Source organism: Lactuca serriola, chromosome 2 (genome assembly GCF_051521515.1).
Source record: "Lactuca serriola cultivar US96UC23 chromosome 2, Lser_US96UC23_V15, whole genome shotgun sequence".
Classification (NCBI taxonomy): domain Eukaryota; kingdom Viridiplantae; phylum Streptophyta; class Magnoliopsida; order Asterales; family Asteraceae; genus Lactuca; species Lactuca serriola.
The window spans coordinates 186,714,440-186,730,263 of record NC_136409.1 but is presented as its reverse complement, the minus strand read 5'-3'; the positions used below and the strand labels follow the sequence as shown (position 1 = coordinate 186,730,263).

General features: G+C 34.5%; 2 protein-coding genes and 1 non-coding gene across 3 annotated transcripts; all 3 read left to right on the top strand.

Annotated features, from left to right (window-relative positions):
- Positions 1-3,930: 3,930 nt before the first annotated feature.
- On the top strand, positions 3,931-6,906 carry MDAR4 (monodehydroascorbate reductase 4). The gene is made up of 7 exons (XM_079025799.1): positions 3,931-4,195; positions 4,762-4,813; positions 4,977-5,057; positions 5,316-5,434; positions 5,529-5,748; positions 5,818-5,936; positions 6,021-6,906. Exons 1-7 carry the CDS (start codon positions 4,076-4,078, stop codon positions 6,750-6,752), a joined length of 1,443 nt encoding a protein of 480 aa, XP_078881925.1. The 5' UTR covers positions 3,931-4,075; the 3' UTR covers positions 6,753-6,906.
- A 2,206-nt stretch (positions 6,907-9,112) lies between these two features.
- On the top strand, positions 9,113-9,184 carry TRNAP-UGG (transfer RNA proline (anticodon UGG)). Its single transcript has one exon. It is a non-coding gene; the product is annotated as a tRNA-Pro (tRNA).
- Positions 9,185-10,602: 1,418 nt separating this feature from the next.
- LOC145087748 (large ribosomal subunit protein bL12c-like) lies at positions 10,603-14,345 on the top strand. Its single transcript, XM_079025798.1, has 2 exons — positions 10,603-11,287; positions 14,174-14,345. Exon 1 carries the CDS (start codon positions 10,704-10,706, stop codon positions 11,271-11,273), a length of 570 nt encoding a protein of 189 aa, XP_078881924.1. The 5' UTR covers positions 10,603-10,703; the 3' UTR covers positions 11,274-11,287; positions 14,174-14,345.
- Positions 14,346-15,824: the final 1,479 nt, after the last annotated feature.

The window sequence follows — 15,824 nt, the reverse complement described above, 5'->3', positions numbered from 1 at the left end:
ATTCAAGTATTAAGTCAATTGTTCGAAACATTATACAATGAATAAAGTCTAATCAATATGGTGATTAAATAATAAGTGTTTTATTTATATTCAAAAGTTCCGAGACCATATTAGAGTAGTTTGTTCTTGTGTTTCACTTCACATGTTTTACTTCCCGAATAATAAGATTATTCAAACATCCACAGTCAATCATACTTTGGAAGTAAGTAATGAGGTAAGACTGTCATTAATTCGACTGTAGATTGTCTAAGTGTTTAGACATAGCAAAAGTTTGTTGCAATGTTCATGAGTACTCCTGAAATAAGATTTGAGTATTGGATTAAACCCACACTCATCTGAATCACTTCATGGATTTTATCACGAGTGATTATGAGACAATAATATCTTATATTCTTGAAATGAAGACATATGAGTTGTTGTTTATGAGTCGGTTGCACATTGATAATACGTAAAGACATCTTATAAAGCATATTGTTGTGTGTGATTTAATGAGTAAATAGTACAAGCATATGAGTCGAAGTTTATCCGTTCCTTTTACCTAAAGTGGGATAAAAGCGATATATGTGGGCCCCTCGATGATTTAGTGATGACACCCTAAGCGCTTGGCCAAGCCTGGACTAAGTTGATGTGTTCAATTGTAGTATGTTGTCAGACGTCATAAATAAGAAAACGGGAAACAACACATGAACAGAGAGGATGATTATAATCCATGTCCCATGTCCGTATGATATCTTGTAGAATGGAGGAATATTTGATCCCTTATCTAAAGGACGCGTTTCTGATAAGATCAGAGTTTGACAACGACTTTTGAAAGCTACGGTTGCTAATCAAATTCTGAAGTCGTACTTGCAAATATAGTCATTAGACTTATCCAAGTGGGAGACCGTTGGATTAGGTGTCTAAGCCCATAAGTATATTTGGTATGTACTTGATTTGATTATGAGCATGGTCCTTTTGGGTTGCCTTCACTTATGCAACTTAATAGGATGACAAGTGGAAAGATAGTAAGATTTATTATATGACTAATAAATTGGTATTCAAAATGATTTTATTAATATATTATTTGGAAATCATATTATTAATTGGTAATTAATCAGAAATTAACCTAGTATTAATTTTGGGATTAAAGGAACTGATTAATAATTGAGGGACTGTTCTGCAAATCATTAATAGTTGCAGAATTAGGCTGATGGACTCCATAGAGTTGAGTGGACGAAATCCTAAGGGGGAAGCCCTATAGATTTCGTCAAAGGGCTTTAAGGAGGGAGTCCATGGGCTACTTGTTGCCTAAGAAAGGTATTAGGATTTCCACTTGAAAACCATAGCAACCACAACTATTTAAAGATCCTCTAGTTGGTATTTTCAGCTTTAAGCATTCTAAGAAGAACACTCGCAGATTTTCCTTACCTCTCCAAGTTATCCTTTGCATAGAGTGTTTGTGACTCCATTAGAGGTGCAACACTTGAGGCATTAGGTTTTCAGAAGTCAAGATCAATCAAGGATTTGTACTTGTTATTACAACATAACAAGAGAGATAACATCTAAACCCTAATTTATGTGTCAATTTTGGAAATTATATGCTAGTCATAGGGTTATTGCTTTGGAGTTTGTATTTGCATGTTCAATAGAGAAAAACTTAGATCCAAAGCAATTAGGGTTGTATGTATACCATATGATTGTTGTAGTGCTAAAAACCCATCATTTATGACACACAATGCGTGCCATTAAAGACTGTTTTTGTAGTAGTGATTCTGAAATGATATTTTGGAATAAAAATTCAATATATATATATATATATATATATATATTATATATATATATATATATATATATATATATATATATATTGTTTTTAGTATTGTTAAATACCATGTATTAGTCCGAAGACCAATTTGCTTGAATGTTATTAAAAAGAGTGAGTTTAACGGACAAATAAATTGTATTCTATTTACAAGAGCCTTTCAGAATTGCGCCTATAAAAGGTAAAACCGAATTAAAAAGATTTGTAATAAATATTTTATTGTATTTTCATGGTAATATGTTAAAATGATGATGTAATTTTGTTATGCAAATAAAAAACCAAGATGTCGAGTTAGAAAAAAAAAACCATGAAAGACACCTATAAAATTAAGAATGAAATCAGAAAGTGTGTTAAAATTTAAATTGAAAACAGATAGAACTCCAAAAAAGGGACCGTGGTAAGTTTAGACAAACCTATTATTATAGACTAACTGCGAATTTATAACTTTTGTTATGGATACATCTTTGCAACGTGGTTTTAATTTTGTATACGTTTATGCAAGTTGACAAGCACCTCGCCTGCATCATGACTTAGCCGACAAAATGTTTGTTGAAAATCAAATATAGTATATGATTTGCATGCATGGAAGTATAAATGTTCTAATTGTCTGTTTCCACCAGTTTTTGTTCGTAAATACATGAACACAATTTTACAACAATAACCATGATAATAATTAAAGAATACTTGACCTATGCAATAACTAATGACATATATTGGTTATGAACGACGCTCCCCTGCCCTCTCAGAGAGCTTTCTTCAACATCATCAAGAAACAGGTACAAGAGTCAACATTATTTGTCACGTCAAATGCTATAGACACAACTTGGTTGCTTCTGTCCATATCAATCGCTAAAAACATTGTTTTTAGGTAGTCATCTCGTAGATGAATACTACCTCAACGATGACAGGAAACAAGCAACCTATGGATGCATGAAAATGTATTTCTTTTGGGAAAACAAACAAATTAGTTATATAAACGTTATAAATTTTAAAGAAACAATTAAAATATGACACAAAATAATTTTACCACAGATCCAATATCCACGAGACAAAGTGGAAACGATCCATCGCATCTATGTTGATGTTGATATATCTATAAGAGTTGGTCCGCCGAAGGTTTTTTAGGTAAACAGACAGGTTGATAAATCTTTCTTCGCAGTCACCGTTTGAGAAACTCATATTGAAGTAGTTATAACAAATAATTACGAATGATTCAAAGTAAGTGACTAACTACATGAGATACCATTTATATATTGGACGGAAAAAAATGTTTTCTAGAATCCGAAACATGTGTCCGTGATTGCGTAATGTCACGTCTATGTACGATGTTGACTACTGCATTCTAGAATTGCTCTGTCCGTCCGGAATGTACAAATATATACTCCGTAATAAAAGCTTCGGAATGAACACTACTACTCTGGAATGCTATGTTCCGGAGATTGTAGTCATTTTTAAAAAAAAAAATATAACTTACTTATTATTATTAAAATAATTATTTATATTTAGATTATAAATCTAGAATTATTTATTAGAACTTTCACGGATATATAGATGTTAAATTAGCATTCACTTATAATATCCTCTCATAATCATAGTTTTTGAATGAATTTTTTTTAAACATGAATCGTACCCGAAAAAAATAATTTAATTACTTAGTAGATTACGAATTCGATATGACATGATTTTCTTTGGTTGAATTTACGCCTTGTTCCCGAGTTTTTTTTATAAATTTATTATAGGAAAGGGAAAGAAAATTTTGACGGAAAAAAAGGAAGGTGAAAGAAAATATTCATTATTCCGTGTTCCCGAGTTCGAAGGAAATGAAAGGAAAATTTTAAGTTTTTCTATTCCCGAGTTAGGATGAAAGAAAAATAAAACTTAAAATTTTCCTTCCCTTTACTTTCTTTCCAAATCCGCCCAATTTGGAAGGAAAATATGGAAGGAAAATATGACTCCAAAATCCTTCCCCTCCTTTCACTTTCGGGAACACAATTTTTCTTCTACACCCCTCACTTTCCCACTGTTTCCTTCCATTTCTCTCCTTAATTAGAACTCGGGAAGACGGCGGTTAAATTCATTCCATAATTGTTAATTTCATTTTAAATAATAGGATGATGGGTATGGAGGATACACATAATAAATAAATTAAATCTAGAGAGAGAGAGAGAGGGGGGCCAGTTTTATTTGTTTCTCTAGAGAGAGAAGCTTAGAAATAGATAAAGAATTTGAGGGGCTAGGTGGGCGGGAGGGGGAGAGAGACACACAGAAGGGGAAATGGGAAGAGCTTTTGTGTATGTGATACTTGGTGGAGGCGTCGCCGCCGGTTACGCAGCTCTTGAATTCACCAAAAAAGGCGTCTCACATGGGGAACTCTGCATCATCTCCGAAGAACCTGTAATTTTCCATCTTCGTTATCATCGAATTTCTTAGTTCACAACTGTGCCAACTTTAATCTACTCTTTCCATTTTCGTCTGCGGAATACGTTGAAATCATTGATCATCTCTCGTTTGTTAATTCTGGTCGCTGTTGTTCGGTTTACACTTTTGCACGCCAAGTGTTCGCCGTTTTGCCTCATGTGCTTGCTTGCGTCCTTGCTTGTGCTTGAATAATCATTAATGATTTGACTATTTGCTTGATTGTGGGAACTTAAAGTTTGCACACGTAACTGCGATTTTCCTATAAAAGCTATTACATGTCTATTTGTTTGTGGATTTTAATGACTATTGGATTAATGGATCGCTTTTTCCTTTCGGAACCTAACATGCGTATACCATAATTTCATGTAACTTTAAATGATGGATGAAGTGAATTTCAATTCAATCCTTAAGCTGATTCATTACAGTTGCACTTGCAAGAAATCAGTGAATTATTGATGAAATCTCTCCCTAGCTTGAATTATGTTTGAGAGAAAAATCCACATAATCTGATTGTTCTTGATACACATCTTTATTATCTACAGGTGGCTCCTTATGAGAGACCTGCACTCAGCAAAGGCTTTCTACTTCCAGAAGGTACCCCCTTCCTACAAAATTCATTATTTAATCTCAGATTTTAGTTTCCCTTATTTCGAATCAATACATATTCCAAGATTGATCTCATGCTTTTGGGGTCATTTATTGTCTCATCGTTTTCCTGTCTGACTTTGTTATGTTCTGTACTTGTTGTTCTTCACAGCTCCTGCACGCCTCCCTGCATTTCATACCTGTGTAGGTGCCAATGAAGAGAGGTTAACACCAAAGTGGTACAAGGAACATGGTATTAACCATTGAACACAAATCATTTTCTGGCATAAAATTTATTTATTTTGTATGGTTGGATCTTTCTTTCTTTAATTGATATTTGATAATGAAAACATAATACACAAAATGGTTGGATCTTTCTTTCTGTAAGTCTGTAACAAGTAACAAACATGTAAATTTGATGATCTTTAAATTCAATAAGATACTGTAAGAAATTAAATGGTGATGTTTTTTCAAGTGGTTGCTCATATTTGGTGTTGTAAAAAATCTTCAGGAATTGAACTGATTTTGGGTACTCGGGTAAAGTCTGCTGATGTGAGACGCAAGACACTTCTGACTGCAACAGGAGAAACCATCAGCTACAAATTTCTCATCATTGCAACAGGTGCCCGGGTACTGAAACTGGTCATTTATTTATAAACCTTCAATAAAAAGATTTTCAAAACAAGAATTTGATAAGTTACTTGTTGGATTTTATTATATATAGGCTTTGAGGCTTGAAGAGTTTGGTGTAAGTGGATCAGATGCTGAAAATGTATGTTATCTCCGTGATGTGGCTGATGCAACCAGACTTGTTGATGTCATGCAAAAATCTACTGGCGGAAACGCGGTGGTGATTGGTGGTGGTTACATCGGAATGGAATGTGCTGCTTCCTTGGTCATAAACAAGATAAATGTCTCAATGGTGTTCCCTGAGCCACATTGCAGTAAGCAGCTCTAATCCACCTTTCATATCTTAATATGAAGTCTTTTACAATCCTTTTTTTTTTTTGTAGTGGGTCGACTATTCACCCCCAAGATTGCAAGTTACTATGAAGAATTTTACAAATCTAAGGGCATAAATTTTGTCAAAGGCACAGTTCTTTCGTCATTTGTTTTCAACGCAGAAGGGAAGGTAAAATGTAAAATTAATGCTACATTTTTTTTTTTCTTTTTAGCAATTTCTTTTATCAATTTGAGTGTTAAAAACTATGTACAGGTTACTGGAGTTAATCTCAAGGATGGAAGTTATCTTCCTGCGGATTTGGTAGTGGTCGGAATCGGAATCCGTCCAAATACAAGCCTCTTTGAAGGTCAACTCACTTTAGAGAAAGGCGGAATCAAAGTCAACAGCCGATTACAAACAAGCAACACCTCAGTGTATGCAGTCGGTGACGTGGCATCATTTCCGGTCAAAACTTTCGGTGAAATCCGACGACTCGAGCATGTGGACGCTGCCCGGAAATCTGCCCGACATGCTGTTTCCGCGATAATGGAACCGGAAAAGACGCCAGAATTCGATTACTTACCATTCTTTTATTCCCGCGTCTTCTCATTGTCATGGCAGTTTTACGGGGATAATACAGGGGAAGCTGTGTATTTTGGTGATTTTTCAGGGACTAGTTTCGGTGCGTATTGGGTGAATAAAGGTCAATTAGTTGGGTCTTTTCTTGAAGGTGGAAGTAAAGAAGAGTATGAGGCTATTGCGAATGTGACTAGGGTTAAACCGGAGATTGAGGATTTGAGTGAGCTTGAGAGACAAGGTCTTGGGTTTGCGGTGGCAGTGAGTCAGCAACCGGTGGTGGTGCCGCCTGTGGATGTGGGTGGGTCGGGTTCGTTGGTGGTTTTGGAGAAAGCGGTGTATCCGTGGCATGCAGCGGCTGGGGTTGTTGTGGCGGCATCGATAGCGGCGTTTGCTTATTGGTATGGGAGGAGACGCCGCCGCTGGTGAGGAACGAGGAATGTGGTTTGATTGATTGTGGCGTTGTGCAATTTGATTAGAAGGAAAAAAAACAAGTATTCATACACGAAGACTTGATAAAACTTTATAGTGTAGCAACTTATATTCTTATTCTATTTTATATACCATGTGCACAACTGTTTAATCGGTGGATTGGATCTTTAGGCTATAGGGAGTCAGGCGCGGGGAGAGTCTCGCTAGCACTCGCCAGGCTGCGTGTGGCTCGTGCTAGGGGGCTCGCCACCGGGGATACACCATTATTTCAGCAAGAGGGGAGAGAGAGAGAGCAAGGCTTGAATTTGATTGGTGCTTGGAATCTTAGACTTTGACTAGATTTTTAAACCACATTTGACCATTTTTCGAACTAAAAAAAACTTTTTTTTTTTTTTTTTTTTTTTTTAAAGAAGTAGCCGTTTTAACTCTAAAAATTCAAAATTTCAAATTATAATCCAATAATAATTATAAATAAACAATGCAATTCCAATCTCAACTCATGCCATTTTACCAAAACCAACCCAAAACTAATTTCCAATCCTAACCTATACCCCATCCAAATTCCGAACTTTATCCATTTGAGACGGTTCAAGAAACCTAATTCTTTTCCTAACACCAACCTCAAACTAATTCTCAATCCGAACTACGCCACCTAATCGATGAGTTAACCGATTCTTCCGATAAAAAGACCCGTTGAAAAGCCAGAAGTTGGCCCCAAACGAAAAAGTAAAAAAAAAAAAGCAAAGACAAAATGCCAAGGATGGACGGATAAAGAAGAGAAGACATTGACGCAAGAATGACTAGTTTTATCGGAGGATCTGGCGATTGGGGGTGACCAAAATTCGACAACCTTTAAATTTGGAGTTTGGAAAAGTTTTTGTACCCCGAATGAATAGGAGTACTACATTACTAGGTAAGTGTACTCAAAATGGAGGACCGCTAACAAAATTCAATGAAGTTCAACGACATCTACATGAACGCGACGCACAACCTGCAAATCAGTGCAAATGAGGTGGATGTCATAGCAAAATGTCGTCAAATTTACAAGGCAAAAATCAGAAAAACTTTTGCAAATGAGGCGTTTTGTGGAGTTGTGATGACCAAACCATAATGAGTGAATCTAAAAAGTGTTGATTTTGTGGGTATGTCCAAACGAAACAGAAACTTCGAGTCAACCCATAGTCAATCTTCTTCTGATGTGCATATATGGATTGACCTCAACAATGAAGATCCATATGAAGCTCCAACTCGTATATGGGATGAGATCACGAGACAAAACAAGAAGAAAGCTAAAAAGAGTTCAAAGTTCATCGTGCGAAATTGAGGAGATAAGGACTGACATCCAAGTGTTGGACACTAAGCTTGACAAATATATGGAATTGAGAAAGAAAAGAGAAATGAACTGTACGTTAAAGTTTTTCTTAAAAAAACAAAGAACTTGTCTGAGGATGATTGTCGAATTTTCAACAATGCAAGGACGAAGATTACTAAACAATATCAGTTGGATAAATAGTAATATTTTTATGTCTTAAATATAGTTTTAATTTATGTTTTAAGTCGAATAGTAAGTCATGTTTTAGGTATTAAGCCGTGTTTTAGGTATCAGGTCAAGTTTTTAGGAAGTAAGTCATGTTTTAATCTATTAATCATACTTTATGTTTTAATTTATCATAACCATTTTTTATTTAGTATTATGTGTGTGTTTTAAAAAAATATAATTTATGTAATATAAAATGTTTGTGTATTAAAAAATATAGTTTATTTAAATTTGAAAAAAAAAATCAAAAATTGTTAGTGTTACAACCAGTCTTTATGAATTGCTAAGAAAAAAAGCCATGCGAGATGATAGTGTTTGACTTTGTTTTTGAAGCAACTTATTGACTTTTTGGAAAAACCATAAATTTTTTGTTTTTTGAAAAATGTTATTTTTTTACTTGAAAAATTGGTTTACTAAACACCTTTTTCAGTTATTAATTTTTTGAAAAACATTAACTTAATAAATCATTTTAAAAAACACTTCAAAATTATACCTCTTTGAATTGTGTTTCCACTTCCCATCCAAAATGGTGGAGGCGACTCTTTGATTTTTAATTTGGCTGCGATAAATATCGGAAAAATTCCCAACCTCATTCAAAGTAACTTTTCTGTTTTTATACGAATAATTTATTTATCGCCACAAGTTCAAGTAAACGTTTAATAGATCAAATAATAAAAAAACACTTTGATGTATCTGTGACTTTGTGAGCACTGAGCATGTCCTTTTTTTTTTTTTCTTGCTTCCATGGTTCACGTTTGCTTGAGTTTGTTTCCTACTATGAATAGTTCAAATAAAACTTTATTGACATACTAAACATGTTGGGCATTTGGTCTAGTGGTATGATTCTCGCTTTGGGTGCGAGAGGTCCCGAGTTCGATTCTCGGAATGCCCCTTTTTAAAGTTTTTTTTTCCATCTTTCACCAAATCATAAGTTAATAGAGTAAAGTGCAGAATTTAATGCCCCTTTTTAAAGTTTTTTTTCCATCTTTCACCAAATCATAAGTTAATAGAGTAAAGTGCAGAATTTTACAGCTAATTTGCATTAAGTACAACTTTTTTGAGGACAAATCATTGGATGCAACACTCCAACAAATAAATATAGGATGTTTGGATTTCTGTACACGGCTTGCCTTGCATGAGCAGCATCAACTGTTCTGTACATTCTGTATTATTTGAGAAAACAGTTGTTTTGATACATGAGCCATGAGGTGGGATATTCAAGTACCCGAGACTTGTTTAAAAATAATTAACTTTGAATTGACTTGCACCAAATTGGATATCTTTAGTGAGATTATTCTAGAAATTATCCAAAATACTAGTTTCTTCCTGATTACAACCTAACTTGGCATGCCATATGGTTGTTGACATGGTTATTTGTGCCTCAAAGTAAAAAAGACAAGAAAAGAGTACTGATATGTTTTAGACATGTGATCTCAAAAGAAAGAAGACGAATGCTCTACAACCAGAACAATATATTTTTGTGGAAAATCATTATTAATATATTATCCTTTACGCCTTGGTCTAGTGGGGGAGCCATTGCCTTCATCTTGAGGTTACGAAGTTGAAACATAACATCACACCTTTTTTTATGTTTTTACTTTGAGACCAAAAAATGATAAAAACCATATGGCACACCATATCAGGTTGCAACAATGTTTTGTTATATTTGAATTTTTGTTAGATAAATGAATATAATCAGTAAAATGATAGAATTTGGTGTAATACCAATAGAAAATATAAACTTAGAGAACTTTCCAATAATAAGTGTAAACCAGTGTTGTAAAAATTCCGACTACGGCCCGATTAATCTTTGATTAATCCCTAGGCGCTACTCGACCGATAAAAGAACACCTATCGATTAATCCGTACATACACAATGAGTGAAATAATAGAACCTGATGAAATTTTAACACTTTGAAGAAGTTATATCTCAATAGAAACTATTTGAGTTATGATTAGCGTTGTATTAATTAAATTAACCTACTTTGTTATGATATTAGTGATATTTATGAACTTTTATATGATATTAGTCATATTTAATTTTTAAAAATTCAACAAATTAGCAATTAATGGTCCCTGATTAATCCTCCGATTAATCTCCACCTAGCCGATTAATCCCTTAACCCTAGTCCACCGACTAGCTAACGTCAAACGATTTTTACAATCTTACTTAATACTATTTTCTTGCCAATAGAACTTTCCAACCAATGCTTTAAATGTAGAAATTTTGAAATGAAGGGTATCTTTATCAATCTGTTTTAAGATCAGGGTCTTCTATATTAATTTATCGAGAAATAACTCGACTTCTCTCTACCGTTTATCTAAAATCAACCAAACTTCTCTATCCTCTTATCCTATCTCTCCATTCGTTCCCCAGTCCCCTCTTGCAGTCTCTCCCGAGCTCTGCTCTAATGGCGTCTTCTACTCTCTCTACAATTACTTTGCGCTCCTTCTCTTATCCTTCCTACGCTGCCACCACTCAAGCTGCATCTCCCGCAGCCTTTTCCCCCAAACAAACCCTAGAATTCCCCCTCCGAACCCCTAAACTCTCCCACCGATCGACATTTCTCCGCCCCGTTGCCGCCGTTGCCGAGGGGAAGGTTGTAGAGCTAGGCGATGAAATTTCGAACCTAACCCTTGCAGATGCACAAAAGCTAGTTGAGTACCTCCAAGACAAGCTTGGAGTCACCGCCGCCTCCTTTGCTCCTGCTGCGGTTGTTGCCGCACCTGGCGCTGGAGCTGAAGCACCTGCTGCCGTGGAGGAGAAGACGGAGTTCGATGTTGTGATTGATGAGGTTCCTAGTAACGCGAGGATTGCGACGATTAAAGCCGTTAGAGCTTTAACGAGTCTGGCGCTTAAGGAGGCCAAAGAGCTTATTGAAGGACTTCCGAAGAAATTCAAGGAAGGAATATCGAGAGATGAAGCAGAAGAGGCTAAGAAACAACTTGAAGAAGCTGGCGCAAAAATTTCGATTGTTTAGATCACGAATTTGTGGTAACTTTTCCTTTTTCATGTTTGCCTAATGCAATGTGTTATTAGTTCTTGAGTTTTGTAGTTGAAATTTATCATATTACGATTTCATGCCTTAATTTACTCTCGATACTATCTCCTATTCTTCATTTTCTCTGTTAAATCCGATGATATTAAATATTAATACCTCCTGTAACTGATTCATCCGAAGCTTTTGCTATATGTTCTTACGATTCTCCAAAGTATCTATTATGATGAACATTACGAGATAGCAAAAAAAAAAAAAAAAACAAAAAAATCTTAAGAAATTCCATGATTCCTGTTTCTATGAATCAGAAGATATACTCTGCTCTTTAAGTCATCTTTTTCAGGAATCTCATTGCATCTGTAACTTGTTTTCAATTTTTCAATGTGTCTCATTTCTCCAAGCGACCATAAATAAAAATGATGCCTTCGTGTGTACTTGCATCAAGTAAGTGTTTATATTGGCTGAAAGGTGAAACAAGTAAATATGACATGGTTGATATGAGTAACAAATTGCTTTGCAGAAAAGGATTTTGAAAATGAGATTTTTTTAAAGAAAGTAATACAGGAAGAAGAAAGAAGAAGAATCACAATGATAATATTTTTTCTATTACATATTTTTTAATGGTGAAACAACGAGGATATTATGTGGAATTATGGATCTAGCAATAATAGAAGATGAAAGCAATACACAATCGATGAAATGCTACTAATTTTGATTATGAACTGAATAAGCATATATAAACATGTAGGATTAGAGGGAACCAAAAGTGTCATTAACATAGTCATGTCATAGTACCCAAACCAGACCTACGTGTGTGCTTAACATAGTTGTGTCAATTTCCGACAATTGTTCAGTTTTCCTTGGACATCTAGAGTACCCGTTGGAGAGATCAACCACATGGGATGTTTGAAAGGCTACAATTGTGTTATAGAAGTCACTTAGACGCTTGATATCAACAATTTAATAGAAGTTGGCACTATTTTTTTTTCAATTCTAAGAAGTTAATGGCTCCTCAAATGGTCATTGAGAAGTTCATCGACAAGAATAACGTTAGTCTTTAGCGGATCAAGACGAGTGCTAAATGATGAGGGCAGGGGCGGACCTAGGGGTGGTCCACGGTGGCACCGGCAACCCCTAAATTTTCCGGCCACAGTAGAAAAAATTTCGAAATTTTTATTTTTTTCTACTACCGTGCAACCCTTAACTCCCCCGTGTAACCCCTACCGTAAAATCCTGCGTCCGCCCCTAGATGAGGGTTTCGGTAACAACTTGTCGATGGAAAACCCATAAATACGGATGAGACTAATCCCAACAACAAGAAGAGAAGGCTCATTTCACAATCATGTTGTCCCTTTCAGGCGAAATGGCGAAGTTATATATGAGGCTTTCGATGGAGAAAGTGCAATGAGTTTGTTGCTCAAACATAAGTTGCTCTATATGACAAAGCCCCTCACCAACATGTTATTAATCAAATCACACTTGTTTTTTCGTATGATAACTTTTTGAACTCATTTGTTGTTGGAGGGACAATCATCATGGATGGTGTTAGATCTAGCTTACAATATCGTAAGCTAAGGTACAAGGCATTGGGCAATGGATTACAGAGTCGAGAGTCGACCGACAAGGTTGAACATTTCAAGGTGGAACAAGGATTAGTTCGAAATTGTGAAAGTGAAGCAAAGAAGCGGAAGGTCAAGGTGTCACGATAGAGATCTAAACTGTCGAGGTGTTTGTCATTGAAGGGAGCGATTAGTCAAACAAAGGGAATCGGTCAAAACATTGATGTCAACAAAGGAGCATATTAAAGTGAATTGGACAAACATTTTGTCCTTTAGATGACATTAAACATCTAGTCATCATTGTAAGCAGTGTTGTAAAACTCGACCTACTTGGCCGATTACTTGGAATCAGGTATATGTCGAGACGATTATCTAAGAATCGGGCAAAAAACCGGAATTGGTAAAACTCGGTGGAAATCGGTCCAACTCGGTCAAGTTGCCCTACTCCTAAAACTCGGAAAAACTCAGTTAAATCGGTCAAACTTAAGATGAGCTTGAGACTTGTATGACTCCTTATGACTTAGGTACCAAAATTGGAACTTTTGATGATGTTATGACGACGTTCTAGACGACCTCACTTGTACGGGGGACTTGCAACTCTTTGTGTGGTACTTATGTGATGACTCACTTGTACCTAACTTTGTTTAAACGAGTATAATAAGTGTTTAGTGTGCTTTGTTCTATTTTTGCACAAACATAGATTCAATCATCATTTGTGAAATGTTTTGGACTTTGAGAATTTGTTTTAGATGCATGTCATGCATTCTGTTAACGTTGTTGTGTTAGAGTGTGACTTGGAATTTAGTGAAGATGCCAGAAAGACGGTTTGGAAGGGATAAGTTTTTGTAGTAGGTTGATGGTCGTTAGGCCCAAAGCCCATTGCAGTATAGGCCTGTTTAGTTGTATCTAGGCTCGATGCTATAGTTGTCGGGGTTTAGAATTATAAGTATTTGTAGCTAGAGATTCTATTGTAATCACTTTGAAAACATTCGAGTAATAGAAGAGTTCTCCGGTTCTTGTCCATGGATGGATGTCACATCAACCGAACCACATTAAGTATCTTTGTTGTTTTATTGCTTTCCTTGATTGTCTGTGTAGCATGTTGGTTGATATTTTTAAGATTTTATATTGTTTCTAACAATATATTTATCATTGAAATGTTTATTTTCTCAAATATTGAATTTTACTAATCTTGATGTGTTTTGTAACCTTTTACGGGTTTGCATTGTGTGTGGATTATACAAGTCATGCACCTTACAATGTCCCCAGATAATGCTCCTTAGGCTTTCCTAATCTAACATATTTATTTTAATATGTGTTCAGATTATGAGTTTTAAATGAAGATGAAAGGAGGGACAAGCTTTTGGAATTTGTAAAAGTCTTTATTACTTTATTATGATGTGTTAAGACATTACTTAGCTTATGTCTCTTGATGTTATTGATAGATCCCCTACTTTTAAACTATTAAGCTATTAAACTGTTATGAAGTTGAACATTTAGGATCTTATATGTAATTTTGTTTTTCAAAAAGTCTAAAATCTTGAATTAAAGTCACTATTTCAAATAGCTCATACAAGGGATGTTTCCGCTTGGCTTATGGCCTATTGTATTGAGGTATTTATTTTATATAGGGATGTTTCTTTCTGTTTGTATTTGCAATCTCTAATCATTTACAAAAAAAAAAAAAAAAGTTCCTCAAGCGATGCTTCATAGAGCTTGAAAGTGTTTGATATCTTTAGCAAAGAAAATGAAAGGTACAAATTTGGAAGAACTCTGACCATGTTATAAATTGTGTGGGTGTTTGATATCTTTAGCTGGTTACCAATTTTATCCAAAAATCGTTACAACGTCATTTTCAACAAGTCACGCTACTTTAAAACGCAACACTATACAAAGGCTTGTTATAATGCGTAAAGATTTACAAACATTGCTTGATCAATTTACTGGAAGAGTCGAGCGATATTTGGTCTATTCTTTTTAAAAACGGTAACTCATTTATTTGTATAATAGTGCATTGGGTCGATCCGAAAACATGGTTAATGCAATAAAGAATATTAACTTTCAAACATTTTCTTTTGATGGGAATTTTAACTGCTTTAGATTTATAAACAAAATTATGAATGTACCATACTATCATTAGATAATGCTAAAATGGACTTTAAATATAATATGAAGTGGTATTTTATTCTCTATTTTATGGAAGAATTTCATATATATATATATATATATATATATATATATATATATATATATATATATATATATATATATATATATATATATATATATATATATTACGAAAAGAAACAATCATAGCCATTTATTTTGTAGATAAAAAAAACATTTTTAAAATGCAAAATAATTGAAAATTTTTTATTTATTTTTTAAATATTATTTTCGTCATTTTTTATCCTAAAATAAAAAAATTACCGTTTTTTTGAAATATCTGTGAAATATTATAGTAGAATATTAGAATATTTTAGTAGAATATAAGAATATTTTATATATCTGACAAATGTATTAGAATACTAGAATACTAGAATATTCTAATATTTTAAAAATCACATTGGAATATTTGCAGAATATTATATTAGAAAATTTTACGTATTTTTCAAAAAAAAAAAAGACAAAATTGCAAAAATGGTCCCTGTGGTATGCATTTTTTTGGGGTTTTAGTCAAAACTCCGACTTTTTTGGATTAGTGGTCCTTTTGAGCTGGTTTCGTTGCAGATTTGGTCCCTCAGTAAACTGAAATGACTTAAATACCCTTGGGGTATTTATTTTCTATTTTTAAAATCACTTTTTAAATGTTTAATAATTATTTATTCATTTTAATAATTATAAACTGAGAGGACCCACCTCTCTCTCTCTCTCTCTCTCTCTCTCTCTTTGTGAGTTCTTCTTGCCTACTTCCGATACCAGAAGGGAGCAAAGCAAGATTGTAGGTTGCTGAATCACTTGGGCGCATAGTTCT